The sequence below is a fragment of the Mangifera indica genome, unplaced genomic scaffold (assembly GCF_011075055.1).
Source record: "Mangifera indica cultivar Alphonso unplaced genomic scaffold, CATAS_Mindica_2.1 Un_0048, whole genome shotgun sequence".
NCBI lineage: Eukaryota > Viridiplantae > Streptophyta > Magnoliopsida > Sapindales > Anacardiaceae > Mangifera > Mangifera indica.
In genome coordinates, this window is record NW_025401140.1 from 142660 (window position 1) to 163905 (window position 21246).

The window sequence follows — 21246 nt, forward strand, 5'->3', positions numbered from 1 at the left end:
AAAACATTTTTACAAGAAAACTGAGAAAAAGGTCTTTTTCTTAAATAATTTGTGGAAACTTAAATTACGAAAACAACCTTGACAGAAATAGAATGTGGGTTTGTTGCCGGATCACTTTATAATGTCAGCAAATCCTTACTGCCAGACTTCCTTTCACCGTGAACCAAACCAGAGCCAAAATAAATAAATAAAGGAGCTGTCTTTCTGGGATTTGAAGCCAACAAGCATTTCTTTCTGGGATCCTCTTTCTTGTATGCAAAGATTCAATCTTTGTTCATTCTGTGAACTGGATGTTTTTTTCGTTTTATTATATATTCAATTAAACTTTTTTTAAGTTAATGGGTTTTACAATTCATATCTTGTTCCAAAACGCGTTGCGTTTCCCTGTTGATATCTTCCTCTTCTTCTGTCTTTTGTTTAGCTGCAACGTGGATACTGCTGCTTTTGTTGTTGTTAGCAGATCTGCATTTTGGCTTTGGTCCAAACGCCACTCTGACATTCTCGTTGGTAATGCCTCTGGAAGTTTGTTCTTTGTTTGCTTGTTGAGAAAAATGAGGCAAAAAGTGTGAGACTTCATAAATCTTTGGTTGCAAGTTTTGGATCAAGCTGGTGAATTTTTTAGTAGAACGAATTTGGATTTTGATTGAGTAGGAGAGAGTTTGATCTCAAGTTGTTGAGACATAATATGCTTGTGAGGGTAAGGGTTTGGTGAATTTGAGCTCTTGGGCTGCAGCCAAAGACATTGAAGTGGTAAATATGGCATCTAGAGAAGGGAAGCGTCATCATCATCATCTTCATGATCTTGTGCCCCTTGAGGCTTTGATCAGCAGAGAGATGATGAGTGAGAAGATGGAGAAGCCGACTGTTAGATATGGGCATGCGGCTCAATCAGGGAAAGGAGAGGATTGTTTCTTGCTTAAGACAGATTGTCAAAGAGTACCTGCGAATTCGTTGTCTACTTTCTCTGTCTTTGCGGTAACTCTTGGCCCTTATCTCGTAGAGGTCTAAGTTTTTATGTATTGACTGCCATGTTATCTTGTTTTGTTGATGCCTAGGGTCATAAATTTTATGTTATCTTTCAAGCTTACCTTCACTTAATATAAAAATTATTGGCAATTCTCTAACTTGTTGAATGAGTTACAGTAAACCTTATTTAGATTTATGGATCCAATAAATGTACTTGATTTTGCCAGGATGCAGAGTTTTAGATTTCATCCTTCTTCAGCTGTATTTATCTTTATTATTCAGTATGATTTACTGTTTACTGCTAATTTCAGATCTTTGATGGGCATAGTGGGAATGCTGCTGCAATTTATACAAGAGAACATTTGTTGAATCACGTGTTGGTTGCTAATCCTTGTGGGCTTGGGCAGGATGAGTGGCTTCAGGCTTTACCTCGGGCTTTAGTTGCGGGATTTGTGAAGACAGACAAGGAATTTCAGAGCAGAGGCATGGAATTGGCCTATTCTTTTGTTATTTACATTTGAACTTCCTTGTCATGAGTTTAAGGAAAACTAACTAATTCTATCTATACTTGTTTAATCATCTGCAGGAGAAACATCTGGAGCCACAGCAACATTTGTCATAGTTGACAGATGGACTGTGACGGTTACATCTGTAGGAGACTCTCGTTGCATATTAGATGCCCAAGGTGGTGTCATTGCCACCTTAACGGTTGACCATAGGCTTGAAGAGCATGTGGAAGATTGTGTGTCTATCTCAAAGTAGGTTCTTCAGTAATCTGGATGGAAATAATAATTGGTTATTCTGTGACTGCAGGAGAGAATGCGTAACTGCAAGTGGAGGTGAAGTTGGGAGGCTTAGCATTGTTGGTGGTGCTGAGGTGAGGTGCTTTCACATATTACTCATTTACCGAAGTTTCTTTCGTTAACATTAAACAACATGATTTCTTTCTTCTCTTTTCATATTATTATCCTTTGTAGTGTTATAATATTTGCTTAACCTGTACAGATTGGTCCACTACGTTGTTGACCTGGTGGTTTATGCCTTTCGAGGTCAATCGGAGATATGGATGTTGGAGACTTTATAGTACTGATACCATATGTCAAACAAGTGAAGGTATCCATTTAATGTTATGTTGTAAACTTGTGAAGCATTGATTTTTTTTCTTAGTTTTCCGTTCTGTGCATCTTTGTCCATGAATCCTCTGCATTTGAGATTGAAAATACTACACCAATCTTCAGAATGAATTCTAACATTGTTCATTTTTATAAAAGCTATCTAATGCAGGTGGGAGGCTCATTATTACTTCTGATGGAATCTGGGATGCCCTATCCTCAGAAACGGCTGCACAATCTTGCTGTGGATTGCCAGCTGAACTTGCTGCTAGACAAGTTGTGAAGGTGAATTAAGAATTTGATGCTTTAAAATTTTGCAGTGCTAGCCCTGTATATAGTTCGGTGCTTCACTTTTGTTTTAACTGATTTTCAATTCAGTTTCTTGTTCCATTTGATCAATTATTTGTTCAGGAAGCCTTACGGACAAGGGGACTAAAAGATGACACAACTTGCGTAGTTGTTGACATAATTCCTCCACACAATTCAGTACTGCCTTCGACTCCACCCAAAAAGTCGAAGAAGTTTAGGGCACTTCTATTTAGGAAGTAGTCCCATGATTCTTCAAATAATCTAGCTAAGAAACTTTCAGCTGTAGGAATGGTTGAAGAACTGTTTGAAGAACGGTCAACAATGCTAGCCGAAAGGTTTGTAGTTCCTCAGCTTTTCTGAATTTTTATTTTGTGATTGATTGCAGAGGCTTGTGACAATGCATTGATTTCTAGTCTGGTTTTCCATCTGTGGTTCTTGCTCGTCAGAATGCTGCTTGTTATAAATTTAAATTAGGGGTATTTAGTCTACAATAATACATGTACAATCGGTTGGGTACTAATGGACATAAACAAACTAACGTGTTATCATGTGATATAAAGTAAACAATTAGATCATCTAATCATATAATAACAAGTCAATTTATTTATATTTATTAATACCTACCGTTTGCACATGTTGTATTAGTTTTTAGTTTAGGAATTCAATTGGAATTGAAGAGAGATGTGAAGAGAAAGGCAGTAGATAAGACCAATGTCCTACTAAAAGTCATGTTCTCGGCATCTTTTTTGAACATGCAAAATTTTTAACCTTTTCCTTGGACTTATTTTTGTCATTTCCTAGATTGATAATAGGTTCTTCCAACTACTGTAAAAGACATTACTCTTAAGTTTGAATCTTACTGGTATATATATCACAGGACTTCTTAGTCAGTGAAGTGTTTGTGTAACATTTGGTCCAACAAACTATCAAAATATTGTTCGCTTTGGACACATTCTATAACGGTTTTGTTCTTTGCAACTTATAAATCATCTTGACAGATTCAGAGTTCACAGACTGTTTAACCAATTATTATGAGATTATCCCCAAGCGACGTGCTATGTTTATACATATTTTACATCTCTTCTGTGTTTTGTCAATGTAGAATATGTCTAGAGGTATTACAGTATGGGCGCACATGTTATGTTCCTAAGTGCATAGATTTTGAAGTGGAATTGTGGGATTAATTTGAGAGAACAAGACTGCTTTTTCTTTATATGATGGCCATTCTGAAAAAGGTTGTGCATGCATCAAATGCCTCTGTCGAAACTTTAGAAACAACAGAATCTTATTTGCGCTTTGTAACTATTATGCATTGTTAGTGTGTGAAATTCCATATTTTTTGGCATTTAATTTCCTTGATTTGTGACATTTCATTCGTTAATTATTCGATTAATTGCTTGTTTTAGTTAATTGGGCATTAATTGCATTATTCTGAGAAAATATGCGAAATAAAAGGAATTTAGAGTTGTCACGTATCAAGACAGAAAGACGACAAAATACATAAGAGATGGCTGATTGCAGAAAGGAGAGAATCTTGCTTTTTGTTGAGAAATTCACAGTTGGAGACTTAACTGACAATTGGAGAAAGTTAAGGTCCTTTGGAGGATATTTGGCACAAAAAATTTCTCAATGACTGAAGTAGACCTGACACTATAAAAAGGAAAATTGCTCTCTGTTTTAGGGATCTGGTTTTTTTTAGCTTCTTTTTCTTTCAAAAATAAACACAGCCGTAACCCTTCGCTGGTTCTTCTTCAATTAGGATAGGATTTTTATTTTATTTTTCTGTGAAGCCATGAACATGATCATGAGTGGCTAACTCTTTTCTTTAGTCAAGTAATCAGGATCATAGTTCTACGACGATTGTGAGATTTTCTTTACCCATTTTTTTTTTAAATATTTAATCTATTCCTTATTTTATTTATTATTGTCTTGTTCAATTAAATAGGAGATGTCTTATTTACTTTGGATTAAATACAACTTTGCTAGATTAAATTATTGAATCCGTAATTGTTTGATGGTTTAATCATAAGTGGCTAACTAGCATGTCTGGTGAAGTAGAATAACTATTGTATGTTTGTGGAATAAGTTAACCTAATTTAAACAAAAACAGCGTCTGTGTTTTGTTGATTAGAATCGATGGTTTTTCTAATTCTTAATTTTGTTTTCAATTTAAATTTTAAGATCGTATATAGAACTGATTGAAAAATAAGTGAAGTAATTAAAGAACGTTTCTTAACTACTGACACCCGAGGAAAAGTAGAACAACACACGTCTTGATGTTTTATAATTGGTTTATTTAAAAGGAAAGATTAATCTTTTTATCGATAATCAATTGAATTGAACTATACCTGAATTACTTGGCTAAAACTCGCCTTATTATTGTTTCAATGTAGTTTTCTAATTGTTTTGATTATTTAATTTTGAATTAAATTATTTTTGTTTATTGGTAAGATTCGAAACAACAAAATCTCTCTTGCTTTATTTTGTTAGATTTCAGATAAATAGCCCAATCTCTGTGGATATGATTCTACTTGTCCTATCTACAAGTTTTCATTGAGAGAGTAGAAAATTTTATTTTTGGTGGATTCGACACCCATCATGCATCTTTCGTTGCCTTATCTAAAAATTTTCCAATGCTTCGATTCTTGTCAATTAAATTTTCATTTTGTGATAAGTTTGTGATCTGTATGTTTATCAGCATTGAACTCATTGCTTTCAACATCTTGCAGACTGGGAAACGATGAACCTACCGCACAATCAACGTCCAGTCTTTTCATGTGTGTTGTATGCCAAGTTGACCTTGCACCAAGCGAGGGCATCTCAGTTCATGCTGGTTCCATCTTCTCCACCATCTCAAAACCCTGGCAAGGACCTTTTCTTTGTGCCGATTGTCAAAATAAGAAGGATGCCATGGAGGGAAAACACCCTTGTGGAATTAAGGTGACATAATTTCTTTTTTGTAGCTCTCATTATTCTTTCTCCATGCATTCTAATTTTTTGTACCCAAAAACCTCCAGGATAGTCAATTTATTGAATCTTACTACATCAATTGTCTATGAAATATTGTAATATACAAAATAATGTAAAATAAGTTTTAGTCGTGAAAGAAGAGTTAGTTGAGGATAATACTCATCGATTTTTTGGATTTCCCTAGTGAAATGAGTCTGTTATGTCCTTTTAATATTCACCATTTATACATGTAGTATTACTTTATACTAATTTCATTTCTAACTGATCGTTGGTTATTCAATCATAGGGCAGCTCAAGGAATACAAGGTGGATGTCAAATCCACCACTCAAAGCTTAAACTAAGACAAAAACAATGAAATAATTGAGAACATTCATCAACTAAATACTTCACATAATTTTTTGTAAAAATCTTAACTGAAGAATTTGATTTACTTTATGTTCACTTTTCTTGGCGGAAATATCTTCATCTTTGGTCTTGATCTTGGAGAAGATAACAAAGGCTTGGGTGGAATTTGCAAACAACCAAGGCTCCCTTCAAACATATCCAACACTATGCCCATTCTGGGTCTGTTTAAAGGGATAGTTTGTATGCACACTTAGATATAAATTCTACACCGATTAAACATAGGAAAAATGTTGAGTATCCTTTGGGAATGATAAAAGAAAATTGGTAAATCGTGATGTACTATATTTAAAGTTGACTATAGTTTAATATTGATTGGATGTTACATATAATTACCATTTTCCTTGCACATTTTTTAATCCTTTGCTAGCCAAGTTCTTCATTGATTTTGAGGCGATTGTAAATCTAGTGTAGAAAATATGTATCATTGGTACAATCAACTACAACTTTAAAATTCTTTCTTTTTCCATGGTACAATCAACTAGAACTTTAAAATTCTTTCTTTTCCAACCATTTCTATAACCACCATTCGATGGTTTCAAACATCAGATTTGTAAGAAGCTTCTCCAATGTCTCAACTAAATAATTTTGGTGTAATATAGCCACAATAGTTCCTCATATGGGATATATTTAGTGTTAGTGTAGAGTTTGATCATGTTTAAAGAATATCTTTATAGGGTTAGCCCAGAGTCATTGTTGGGTAGAGCAACAAAAAAGATGGTCAAAGGGTCCAATTGCTCGGTCAATGGAAGGTGGTCAAGGGGGCAATTCCCTTTGCAGTGGATCGAAGGCAAACACTTAGAAAACAACCTGCATTCAATAACAATTCTTAACAACCTGCATTCTATCACTGAAAATAGTTGAGTCTTTGATAGTTTAAACTTTGATATCCATTTATATGTTGATGAATTCAAGTTTTCTTGATACAATACTCTCTTTGTTGGTGCAATTTGTTACATGATAGTATAAAAATATTACTTTTAACCACTGTGTTGAAGAATCTACTTGCGATCTTGGAGGGAAGATAAGAAAGGCCTTGGTGGGATTTGCAACAAATCAAGGTTGCCTTCCAACATATCTACCACTCTGCTCATTGTTGGCCTGTCTGAGGGGTTAGTCTGTATGCACCACAAGCTCACTATTATCATCTTTCTTATACAGCTTTTATCCTCTTCATTTGAAATACCATCCAATCCAAGCTCTTCACCTTCTTCAAGACATTTGTAAATCCATTGTGGAAAGTATATTTCACTGGTATTTTGAACTTCAACATTTCTATTCTGTCTTCCTCTAGTAATTTCTAAAATCATCATTCCATAACTATAAACATCTGACTTGTGAGAAACCTCTCCAAAGTTTCTTAAAAATACTTCGGGAGCAATGTAACCAATAGTCCCTCGTGCAGTTGCCATTGATACGATACTCTCTTTGTTGGGGCAAATTTTGGCCAAACCAAAATCAGAGATCTTTGGACAAAAATCTTCATCAAGGAGAATGTTTGAAGGCTTTATGTCAAAGTGCAAAATTCTTGTGCTACAACCGCGGTGTAAATACTCCAGCCCTCGAGCTATGCCTATTGCAATTTGGTACAATGTTTCCGACTTCAATGGATTCTTTTTATCTATGAACTTCTCTAGAGATCCATTCGACATAAACTTGTAGATGAGAGCTCTCATATGACCTCCAAAACAATAGCCAAAAAGAGTGACTATGTTGACATGGGCAGTCCTACTGATGCTAGCAACCTCATTGATAAATTCTTCACCATTACCTTTAGACTCAATCAAGACCTTCACTGCGACATTACGACCATCATGTAGCCTACCTTTGTAAACACTTCCATATCCTCCTTGACCCAATTTATGTCTAAATGAATTGGTCATAATTTTAACATCAGAATAACTGTATCTATTAGGTGCAAGTGATCCATGCTTCCTTAAAAATTCCTTGATGTTTTGGTGACTCTTAGTTTTCTTGTTGCAGAACACCATTGAAGTATATGGTGATGATTTGTAGATGCAAAAGGCTACAGCTATGAACATTCCAAGTATGGTGAGTGATATAACTGCAATTAATTTAAGAAAATGAGTCTTTAGAGCATCCCAATGGAAAATTATATTGACAAATTTTAATGGTTAGAAAGACATTAATGCCACCAATATTTGTACATATAAATATAAAATCTCATTTCTAGAACTTGATGACCATATATTACCGGTTGCAACCTTTGGATAAGTTCTTTTATATTAATATAGGACCATAATACTAAAGAAATTTTGATGTATGTAGCATCCTTGATCCTATAGCTTAGAGCATTGTCAAGATAGTGGTCCATCTATTGTCTCAAAACGAGGACACTAAGCGAGGGACGTAGCATCCTAGATGGGGTTTGCCCTACTATCTGAGACATAAAACCATTTATAACATAACCACAGTCAAGATGTTGTTGGCTTTGGACACACAATTCATTATGTGTATCTAATAGTTTAAGAATTCGTAGGCTATTTAACTAGTCTTATTTTATCGTTCACAAGCAATACGAGATATCTAAACTTCCCCAACATGTTTCTTATGTTTTGTTAATATGAGATTTGTCTAAGGTGTTACAGTGCATTGAAACAATTCTCTAGATTTCAACTTCCCAGGAAAAATAGGAGTAGAAGAAAAGATATATGGTTAAAGAAGTGTATTTACCAACTCCTATGCCCAGCTTCAATCGCAATTTCCCATTCCCTGTAGCAAGTTAGAAACAAAATGTTATTAGTTCTTTGAGTGATTGTTTGCTATAGAATTGATCTATCAGGCTTGGATTTGTTATGGGAATAAAATTTGCGCAACATATATAGATCAGTGAAAGCTACTAATAAGTTAGATAAAAACCAAAATGTAAAACACGGAAAGCAAGATATGTGGTGGAAAGCAAGATATGTAGCAGCCAGGAATCAGTCCTAGAACTTCACCATAAGTAGTGATACCTGAGGAGTTTGTTCTTCCTGTCACAGAACAATTAAAGTTTCCATTGCTATCCGTTTTGCATTGTCCTCCCGCCAAAAAGCAATCATAACATTCATCAGTCACATTCACTTGCACAGAAAAGAAGCCGGTATACAAATAAGAGTAATCAATACTTGTTTCAGTTTTGTTCACTTGGAAATTAATCCGTGAACAATGAGGAGGGCGTGGAAAAACATTAAATGGGCCCCAGTAAAGGATATAGGAGTTTTGGGAATCATTGCAGAGATGATTGAAGTTTTTCGGGGAAGTGTAATTGAGGGGGCATTCGAACGCTGCTATTTTATTGGTCACATTAAATGAGAGAAAAGGAGAGATTGGAAGAGTTAAGTTTTTTAAGGATTTTCTGCTACATTTGTGAAACTCTTCTTCAGAATTTTTGTCTTGAAGCTCTAATGTATTATCCTGAGAGATGCCTTTGATATTGAACCATTGCCTCTGCTTCCCCAGCTGAATACTCGGAACTGGTTCAGTGCAGTTATCTACAACCAGCAACCCACATTCCTGATGCGTTCGATTGGAGAAGGGGAAGCCTATGTTGCCGAGAAAACCACAGCTAAAACGTGGACATCTCGGAATATTCAGCCTCCTGTCCTCTTGAGCCAAGCAAAGCAGTGAAAAGAAAAGAACTGATAAAAGAAAAGCCAGAACGTAAGAGATATGAGCCATCTCCAGTCAGCAACAGAAGTAACAAGCAGCTCAAACTATGGCTACTTCCGAAGACTTTTGCACTTACTTCTTTCTCAATGTGGAACTTGAAATGCCTTATCCATCCCAACACGGCAGTTGACTTGGAAATTACATAGAGAAGACTTGGGAAATCAACGAGTGCAATTTGGGCTATTAACCTTCTCAACTTCATCTGTGTTATTAATTAGCACTGACTAGTGATTACTCTGAAAAGACCTTTCTGATGGCTTTCAAGTTGTCTAGCCTGGTGCTTGATAAAAGTGTTTAGTTCAATACAAAGAAAAATGAAAGATCTTGGTTTTCTAATTGGAAATTCATAATTCCTGTTGAGTATAGGTACCCGAATTGTGGAACAGGCATTCCAGGTGTAGATGACACGTTTCTGTAATAAAAATGTAGAGCAACGAATCTCCAAATCATGGCAGCATGTCGAACAACTTGAGGAACGGTTTTGTACCTGTTTGAATGACCATGGTTTAAAATCCTAGAATGGGTATTTCATCGAATAGAACGACTGTTCTCTTGCGGATGTAAATTCGTTTTATTCATGGGTTTTGTGTAGGTTTTGGGAGGCTTACAAGAGAGACTAGGGTTTTAATTGCAGTTTTTTCTTAATTACTGTTTAATTACTCCTAGATTAATTGTTTAAACTTTAGTTTTGGTTATTTCTGGTTTGACTATCAGTAAGACTATATATAGGTAGGTAATGTTAAATAAAATTAAGTTGTTTTTTTTTAATTATTCAACACGGAGAGATTCCATCTAAATAGAGAGATTACGTGATTTTTCTATTTTCTATCAATGTGAGACTCTAAAATTTTAGAATAACACCATCCACTTTCACCTCCAATTTCTAGGAGGGGTGGAAAACCAGAAAATAATTTTCATTTAAGGTTGCAATGAAGCATATGCGATATATTCCTTAGGCCTTGCTTCAATCTTAATGTTCCATGTCCTCCGACAGAAGTTGCAAAAAGGAAAAGAGTTAGTTCAGAAAATAAGACTATGTGGAAGTAAAATATTTAACTCTTGTTTTGAGTCTTCTTTTTCAGCTGCTTATAATACGTTAGTTGACTTGGAAATTTTCTTGGAAGTCTCGCAGAAACAGACTGTGGTACCAATAATTCATAAAACATTTCCACATTCTTCTGATTGGAAAAATTACTCAGAGACTCTGTCACAACAACGGCATCCAATTTATGATGACAGCTACAACATGTCTACTAAGACTCACTTGACACAACTTGATAAATTCTACCCGCAAAGAAAAGATAAGACTTAGCTAATCAAACTTAACTTGACACAACCAGACAAAGGCTGGTTGCCTCCACGGCATCACTGTTCTATTATTAACTTTGAAGGAAATAGGGATATTAATTACAATAGGTGAAACAATTTTTGCCTAAATTTTTTAGACCAAAACAGTGAGGAGTAACTTTTCTATGCAAACTAAAGCCCCCGTGTACCACTTTTGCCCTTATGTTAAATAAGCAAAACAAAAACAAACAAATTTTCTTTTCTAATCAAATGCAAAACCGTAAATACAATCAGTGGCCAAAGATAGCAAATCGGAAAGTCATGATTGCCGACTCCATTCTTGCAATTCAAACATCCGACAATCACATTACCCTTCGCAAATGAATTCTGAGGTAAGTTGGATTGTTTTTGTGCTTTTTAAGGGTTGGCTGAAATGGGTTTATTTGATTTTTGTTATCTATCCAATAACCCCCGATTTGGTATGATGTTGCTGATAACAATAGTATTTTGTATGAACTAGGGTTAGATGAAAATAAGGCCAGTTGTGGTAATTTTGACAGCTGTTAGGGTTTATGTAAGAAGGTCGATATAGTCTCAGTTTGGTTAGTATTTTTTAGGTAAAACGTCGGAGTTGGTATTGTAATGATTTATTTTGCATATTTAGTTATACAATACTACTGTTACACGCAAAATGCACTGTTGACAGAATGTTGTTTTGGATTTTTTACGCGCAATTTGAATTTTTATTAATTAATTAACATTCCTAAGTTCCTTTTTGTAGAGAATTCCAATTAATTAGTAGACTGGGGAGAGGTGATACCAGCTCATAGTTTTAAGGTTTCAATAAATGTTCGCAGTCGCAAGGACATGATTAAGCACATAAAGACCTAGCTAAGTCAAACTCAGAAGGAAATGTTCAAGCAAAGCTATTTTGGATAGTACTTGGATCTTGAAGTACATGGACATAACTCGACTCTCATGCATTATGTACCATTCTAACAAGTTAGTAGGGGGGACATTACTTCTACAACTCGTTGGATTTGACATATAAATTTTTACATCGTTGCAACTTCGATCAATGCCCAAATGAGAGCACATTGCTTTTACAAATCTATTGTGTATTTCGAAGTGTTATTGCCTCTATCAACCCATTGCCCCACCATATCCAAACATATCTATTATCTCAACCATTTTGCTGAATAAAAAAATTCAGTCAATCTACATATATTACAATTAACCAAAAAACTAAAAACTTAAAAAAAGGCAAAAAATTTATATAAATAAATATGCCTACAATTGTGCAAAGCTCAAATGCATGCACCAACACTTTCCAATTTCCTAGAAATCGTGTTTCTAGTTTTGTTTTCCCGATCTGGACATAAAAACTTGTTCTTCTTTGACTAATACAATAGATATTGACTGTCTACAAGTAATATAATAATTGGTAACTACCCACAAACAAAATAAAAACATCAACCTTTTTCGTAAATCAGCATTCAAAGCTTTAACTTTATCCATGAAAGTTTTCACAACAAGTTTTGAATGAAACTTTCGATTTATAATAATATAAGATACAAACTTACTTACTTGAAATGTGATAATGTTGTAGCAGAAAAATCACTAGTGGCGTGTGTTGTCATTGGGTATTTTGAGAAGTAATAATGGTTAAAAGAAGTAAAGTAAATGGAAAGGGTATTATTGGAAATAAATATAGGTTTGCTTATAAAAGTAAATGTTTGCCAAAGTTGGCCTAGAAAGGTTTAGGTAGAAAATTTTTTGCTTATTTTAATTAATATCCCAAGAAAATATGTCTCTAAATTTATAATACCCACAAGTAAACCTAAAAGCATTTTAATCTTTTCCTTTGTTTTAAAATTGAGTTAATTAATATTTTCCAGAGTGATGCACACCTGTTTATAGGGGTATACATGGTTGTGTATCGTAAGCAAATTTGAATTTATCAGATAAAATCATGATCGCAGTGAAATGGGAGGATTTCCTAGTGGTGTGATACGATGCACGCTCGCGTAGAGTCCATGCACGCCCATGTATTGCATCCAATAGACAAAAATAAAAATGCATTTAATCTAATTCTCTCATTATTTTCTCACCCCAGCCACACCCAAACGAGAGAGCAGTGAGTGGAAAGTCTTGCAATCACTGGATTGGAGTCATTGGTCATCGGAAATCACTATAGCCATGTGCAGAATTGCTTGTACCTAAAAAGACAAGTTGGCACCCTTTGGTTAAGTTAAGCATGATTTTTGATAGTTTTGCGAATTCTGATCATTAAGTATGATGTTTCCATTTAGTAGTGATGTTATACTGGTCATTTTGATGATTATATGTGTTGAGATGTTGATTTCATTTAGGATTCATGTAAATTGATGAACTCGCCTATACATACATACATACATACATACATACATACATACATACATACAGGAAATTGATCTAGGGTGCTTAGAAATATGTTGTATGCTTGTACACATGTTGGGTTGCCAGAAAAATTAGCTAGACAATGCAGAAACTGTAGACGTTGCTATCTCCAAATCACGACACATGACCATGTATGACCTCTTACACGCCCGTATATCTTTAGTTTAAATTAAGTAGTTTCACAATTTCACGCACTCGTTTTGAGGAAAGTCATACACGACCATGTGTATGGGACACACGCCGGTGTGACTTTCCAAAAGTGGATGCCACACTTAAGAAGAGGCACACAAGGGTGTACTTTAGGCACACATTCGTGTAGTAAGCTTGTACACATGTTGGGTTGCCAGAAAAATTAGCTAGACAATGCAGAAACTGTAGACGTTGCTATCTCCAAATCACGACACATGACCATGTATGACCTCTTACACGCCCGTATATCTTTAGTTTAAATTAAGTAGTTTCACAATTTCACGCACTCGTTTCGAGGAAAGTCATATACGACCATGTGTATGGGACACACGCCGGTGTGACTTTCCAAAAGTGGATGCCACACTTAAGAAGAGGCACACAAGGGTGTACTTTAGGCACACATTCGTGTAGTAAGTTAAAAGACTGTTTTACCCCTAGTTCGAGCATAATGAAGGGGAAGAAGAAGAAGAAAAAGGAAAGAATAAAATACTTTAATAAGTAAGACAAGCCAGATAGAACTAGAAAGAATATCCGACTATGTAGAAGACGACACGAGACCCTGATTGAGTCAAATCCAGGTCAAAAATAAAAAAAGTTGAGGAAAGTGGTTCACATCTAGATAGCCACCAACTATATGAAGTAATGACAAGATACGTGAAAGCAATAGGATTAGATATGATGTATTTTGTACATGACATCAAGGCACATAGCCACTTAGTTTAATTTAGGTGTGCATGGTAAGAAATTGTGGCTTTTCAGATATTTTCTCATGTGGTCAGCAGAATGCATCATATATGTACCCATGGTAGAGGCCATGCTATGATGGTTTTGACAAAAGTTTCAATTAGCTTATGTAATAAGGAAAGGGACTAAACCTTTCGATTAGCTTATGTGATAAGGGAGGTGACCAGGGTGTCCCATTTTTGTAGATACGTTTGAATTGCAATGGCAACCAGCTTATTAGTGATCTAACGAAATGAACTCTTGTTCTGGCAAGTGAGGAAGTACGTTGGAGTTTGCACACTGCCAGATTGCAGTTAGCCAGAAGGCGGAAGCACTGTCAGTTTTTTACAAGATTTGGAAAGTGCAACAAGATGAGAAATGTCCATACAAAGTGCAGTGTGCACAAAGTTTCAATTCCAACTACAAATTCACTCATAAGGTTATTATCTGATTGATAACCTCAACCCCAAGTTGATTTTCATTAAATTTTTTCTGTAGCAAAATGGGCAGGCAAGTAGGGCCCTGAAAGGTCCATTTTCACATATTCTAGTTGCCAATACATCTCACTTGAGTTCAAAGCATGGAAAGAGGCGAAAGGTTTCGAAATTGAAAGATCCAAGGTACCTGCTCACTTTGATATTCTAAGGGGGGCAAAAAAACTTAGGTTGGTGAAGGTTTCTTAATCAGTGAAAATTGGGATCCATGCTGCCTTTTTATCATATTGATTTCCACTTGCAATCTCCCAGAAAATAGATGATTTCAATTTTAATAGGATTACATTTTATCTGAACTATTTGAGCTTGAGCTCGGCTTAAAACAAATGAGTTGAGTTCTAGCCAAGAATTAGTTTTATTTTCATAAAATAAGTCAAAGTCCAAATCAAGTTAAATATTTAAGTTTAAATCGAATCATATCAATAACAGAGTCCATTTTGAGTTAGTTTCTTTTTCTTTTCTTTGAGTCGATTCAAGTTGAGCTTCGTTTAGGACCACCCCCAAATTGAATTGCTTTTTTTTTTTTTTTCACATTGTTTGGAATTATATCGCATAATAGCGTAGAGATGAGGTTATGTAAATAGGAAAAAAATAAAAGAATATTCACATTACCCATTGCAAATCTGAGAATTCTTGTTGATCCAAACAAGAATCCAGCAGGAAAAAGTTTGATTGAGACATTTTTAAGTTAGATTATCCAGTACAACTCTGCCTTGGCTTTCTTTTAATAAATGGTTTCCGGAAATTTATATACAAAACTTGTTTTTTCATGGTAAAAAGAAAAAAAGAAAAATTGTTGAGCATAGGTTCATAGAATCACGATACTTGTCAATTTTTTTTTCACTTGTCTCTTGACACTATGGAATAGAAAAAGTTCAACAATTCAAAACAATGTCTTCATTTCTAGACTGGGCAGAGACCTGGTCAAATGATATTGGTCCGACAAAAATTAAAACAGTGTATAACCAAATAGAATTATGATATGATGATACAGTGCATATTTTGCGTAATTAGAGATGGATCTGAGACAAAAGGAGCTTGAACATAGGTTGGCTCAAGTTCCTAATGGCCAGCTTAAGCTCAAGTTGGTTGGAGAAGTTGACTAATGGTTGTCAATGGGAAGGCGGGATGAATAGTATAACTAATCTAACAAATAGTGTTGTTGGAGGAGAATTCGAACTGAGTTATCAAGTTGAAGCTCTAACTTAAATTTAATTCAAATCAAATTAAACATAAACTCGAATTAATTCAGTTTGAATCTAACTTTACTTATAATTGTTGAGTTGTTCTGATGCAAAATTAAAAAGATTACACGTGTCAACATAACATCATAAATCAAGTATTCAATCAAACCAACTCAACTAGTCAATCTGGTCTAGGTTTTAAAACCCATATTAAACCAAAGAAATGAATTTCGAGGACAAGACATGCTTCCTGTTTTAAATCCTATAGTTGGTACGAAATTAATTAAGAGTTGTGATGTTTTAAGAAATCTGAGCCACAGGAATAAGCAAATTGTTGCAAGATAGAATAGCAAAAATCTTGAGTTGTTTTTGGAGAACAATCTCAAGTTATTTTCATTCAAAAGCTGAAGTGATTTTTATCTCCCAACCAACATTAGTTTCTGCAATTTATTATCTAACTGCCCCAAGCTTATACTGATTGAATGCTTCTTCAAAAATTATTCCCAATTTGCTAGCTTAATGAAGCCCGCAAATACATTAGCATAATTTCGCACAACCGGTTGTTTATATGATTGTAGTGAATGGCATGATTGATTCATTAATCTTTACCATTGGTATTGTAATTTATCTTGTAAAAGATTGTAAATTGTCTACATTAATTGGTTGTAAAAAATCTTATCAATACATATCAAACAAACGAGTAGAATTAGCTCTTGCTTTTTGGATTTTCAAAAGTTTCCCTTCAACTATAAAAAATGAGTAATAATTAATATATTAATGATGAGTATTAATAAGTACTAACAGGTTGATGTTTTATTTTATGGTGAATGATTTTGAATTAAAAATAAATTAAATAATTAAATATTTGAATTATAAGATAACAAGTTAGTTTTAAATACTCGTTAATATTAATCGTTAGAACATGTACTATTAATCCCAAAAAAAAACAATTTCTATTGTTTTCTCTCTACTTTCTTTCTACATAAACAATCCATATCCATTGATTGCAACTCTAGAAGATCACCCTAAACAAAATAAATGAACTTGATATCAAGGAGAATAATTGGATACCAAATTTATTGGCATAATCTTGTGAGAGATTTTTGTGATATATTTTTAGCATTATTGTCAGGGTTCGTGACTTTTCATGCTGTGGACATTCATGCACTTGCCGCACTGAAACCACAGAATCTAAATGTGGTTACATATATTTAATGATGAAAAATGACGCTTTTCCAAGGAACAAAATTTGTGAAACTAACCTACCCCTCGGGTTTTTAGTGGCCCCATAAATATTAAATTCATCACAAAACAGGAGATATGGTATCATTTCTATGATGCAAATGTTTGATCTCTATTACTCTAAGTAGATAAGTAGGGGTGGATTTAAACTAAGCCGTGCTTGAATTTGACTTAAATCCAAAACGATAAATTTGAACCGATTCAAATGATGAATACTAACATTAGAGAAGATGACAAATTGTCAAAAAAAAAAAAATCATTATCGAAGAAAAAGTCGAAAAAAGAGAAGAATCGTTAAAAAAGAATAGATATATTAAAGAATCATCAATGCCTCCAAACTTAAACCGAATTTATAATTAATTTTTTATTTATCGGTATAATGAAATGTTAACTATTTAATTAATATATTTAAACTTATCTTTTATATATTTAATATGTTTTAAAAATATAATAAATATTTAATATTATTATATAAAAATATAATAATTTAATAATAGATTAAACTGGTTGATTATTGGACTGAATTGGTTAAATTGCAAGGAAGTGCAATCACTTATTTTGATTATCAATTTAATTTTAAAAACACTGGTGGAAGAGATTACAGAGTACAAATTTCTTGTAAGCACCTTTAAATCATCCCACAAGTTGGCAAGACTAGCCACCCCACCTCCTCGTGTCAAATTTGTGATTTTGACCGTAAAATAATCTTCCCGTGGAATCGGAATCTTAAAATACAATCTAGTGTGGTAAGGTGTAGGTGAAGACCAACAAAAATAAAGTAATCACCGTACAAAAATGATTATGCAAGTCAGAGTAAAGTACACATCATTTGCCACCACATGCACACCCTTTACTCGCGTGTCACCTTTTTTACACGTCCACAGCAGAAGCGGTCACTACTCTTCCACTCTCCTTTTCTGTTTTTTTTTTTAAATTAAAAAGTAATTTAATTTTTTACTAAATAGATTAAATTTTTTAATTAAAAAATTAGAGAATTAAAGTTAAATAATATTATATATATTTATTTTAAGTATATTAAAAAATATATACTTATATATTATTAAATATATAGTTATTACTTTATCTTTAATTTAAAATGATTTACTCATATAATGACATATATCAAATATATAATTATTTATATATTCAAAATAAATATATAATTTTATTGATTAGATTTTCTTATTAAAAAAATTAAACTTTTATGAAATTTCATATTTTCTATACAAATAACCAAACTTTTAATTTTCTTATTAAAAAATACTAAATAAACATAATTAGAATTTTTTTTAAAGTCAAATGATTAATTTGATAATTTAAATTAGATATTGTGAAAGTTTAATTATTTAATAAAAAATTAGAAAATTAGTTTATTTAGTAGAAAATTTTAAAAGTTCAAAAAAAAAAAAAGAAATTATAACAATTCAAAAAAATAGTGTGGCAATTTGACATTTTCAAATGTTATTATCTTTATTATACAAAATATGTGACTGTTGATGTGAAATTTTGTACAAATGATGAGTATAGAAGACAGAGGCGTGATGTTACTACAGGATAATAAGTGTGTGGAAATAAATGTGTAATTGTATGCAATCAACCGAAGAAATGAAGTAGTGTTTTTTTAAAGTAACCTGACTCATTGCTCGGTAGCATGGGTCCACTATTATGTAATTTACTCTTTTGCCCAAAATGTAGTAGACAAATTGTAGATCGTATGAAAGAGCCCTCGTAAGGGTTTTTTTTAGGTGTGTATATGGTCGGGTTTAATATGGTTTAAAAGTTTTTTAAATCAAATTAAATAAACAGTTTAAAAAATTATTAAACCAAATTAAACTATTTTAAATTTTAAACTAAATCAAACTAAATTGAAAAATACAGTTTAATTTAGTTTAGATTACGATTTGAATCATAATTATTAGTATTTTATGATATACGATGCATATTATATCATATGATACGATACAAATGAAAAGTAATACTTATTATAAGGTGCATGAGGAGTGTACATGAAAATTTTTTAAATATTAAGGATGTTTATCATATTTTTTAATGGATGACATGTCAATTTAATATTTTATTAGTTTTTATTATTTTAATTTTTAAAAGACATATCATATGATATGATATACAATATGATAATTTAAATTTTTGGTATAATATTTTGAAATCATTCATTTTTAAATATATATATCATTTAATAAAATTAATTAAATTATAATTTTCTAAAACATAATATATACATATAAAATAAAAATAAAATATATATAAAGAAAATGACAAAATAAATTGTACACCTAATTGCTTATTAGAAAATTCTGTCAAATATAATTATATATATTTTTAAAAAATACGATTTACGGTTTGGTTTGGTTTGAAAATCATACAAATCGTAATCCCAACTGAAAAAAAAAAAGTTTGGAAAATTTAAACCCAAACCAATCCAAACCATAATATTTAAGTGGTTCAGTTTGATTATATACTTTGAGTTAAATTATATATACCCCTAGGTTTTACAACTTCACTACCTCTCCATAATCCTTCATTCATGAGACCAGAAGATGAAGTTAATTGACAAAATTACATCCCTAAAACTTTAGACTTAAACCATACGCCAAGGACTATTTCCCACCCAAATTTTAATGCCAAGACAAATAAACATTTATGGGGTTTGAAAAATCTAAAATCTCATCTGTTGGTCAACTGTCATTAGAATTTTCTATTAAAAGTAAGGTTAAATCTTTATTTTACTAATAATATTAAAAATTATAAAATATATTATATTTTCCCCTCTAAGTTTTAAAAACCAGCAATTTTACTCTTGTCTAAAGTTTTCTTATTTTGAAAAGTAACATCCCTCTCCCCTCCCCCAAAACCTAGGGTTTGTTTCTTCAACCCTCCAACCACCATATCTAACGTCAATGACCTCCCCTCTCCACCTTAAATTGTTTCTAGCTTTGTCTCTTCTCCAATCAGATCCACTCCTTAATGGTGCAAGATTTTGTCAAATTCAAACAAATCATTGTCTAGATGATGATGCATCTAGATGATTCGTCTGGATATGTCGATGACACTAAATGATTTGTTTGGAGCCATCGACGCATCTAGATTTGACAAAATTTGGCATCGTTGACTCATCCAGATTTGATGAAATCTAGTGCCATTGACGCATCTAGACTTTATGAAATTTGGTGTCATCGACGAGTGGATCCTACCGAATATGTGAAAAGATAAAGCCGACAACAGTTTAGAGTTGAGATAGGAGGTCGTTAACGTTGAAGATGGTAGTCGGAAGGGTAAAGAATAAAATCTTAGGTTTTGGGGGGGGGGGGGAGAGGGGTGGGAATGTAACTTTTCAAAGTTAAAAAATTTTACGTTAAGGAGAAGTTATTAGTTTTTAAAACTTATAGGGGAAAGTGTAATAATTTTATTATTTTTTAATATTATTAATAAAATAACAATTTCACCCATGTCTCTAATAGAAAATTTCTATTACAATTGACCAATGAATAGGATTTTAAGTTTTTGAAACTTTATATATATGATTTTGATAGTACATTAAAACTTAAATAGGAAATAGTCCTTCGGCCTAAACCATATCTTGAACTATCTTACCTCAAGCCCAAGTTTGACTGTTTTCATCCTCAATTAAAAAAAAAAAGAAAAGAAAAAGACAATCTCACCAGATTTGAACCTTATAATTGAATCAAATAATCCGATATGATAGTTAAAATAATAAAATTATACTTATATACTTTTAGTACATAATTTGAGTATATAAATAATATATTATTACATAATTAGATGATTTTAAATTAAAGATAAAATAATATTTAACACATAATAACACATCATCTGTGTACCTAAATTATATACCCAAAATATAAACACATAACATTGCTCTAATTAAAATAATTTTTAACTTTGATCAATCATACTGACCATTGATTCAAAGTCAATTCAGTCTAATTAAAATAAATTTTAACTTTAATTAATCATACTTGACCTCTGATGGTGTATCTAATTTAAATAATGTTTTATTATTAAAATTGAAAAATTATTTTGAAGATATATATATTTTTGGTAACCATTTTGAAGATGAATTATTTAAAAGATTACTAAGTATAAATTATTGTTATATTTTATAAAATTTGATAAAAATTAATAAATATATAATTATTATATTTAATTAAAAGTAATAAAATAATATTGAAATATTATTTTATTTAAATGCTTATAATTATTATAAAATATACTTC

The 21246-nt window shown here is 32.6% G+C and overlaps 1 protein-coding gene and 1 pseudogene across 1 annotated transcript; one reads left to right on the top strand and one right to left on the bottom strand.

Annotated features, from left to right (window-relative positions):
- The first annotated feature begins 147 nt into the window (after positions 1–147).
- Positions 148–6053, top strand: LOC123206745 (annotated as a pseudogene).
- Positions 6054–6699: 646 nt separating this feature from the next.
- LOC123206744 (PR5-like receptor kinase) lies at positions 6700–7800 on the bottom strand. Its single transcript, XM_044623970.1, has one exon. The coding sequence runs from the start codon at positions 7749–7751 to the stop codon at positions 6762–6764; it is 990 nt and encodes a 329-aa protein (XP_044479905.1). The 5' UTR covers positions 7752–7800; the 3' UTR covers positions 6700–6761.
- Positions 7801–21246: the final 13446 nt, after the last annotated feature.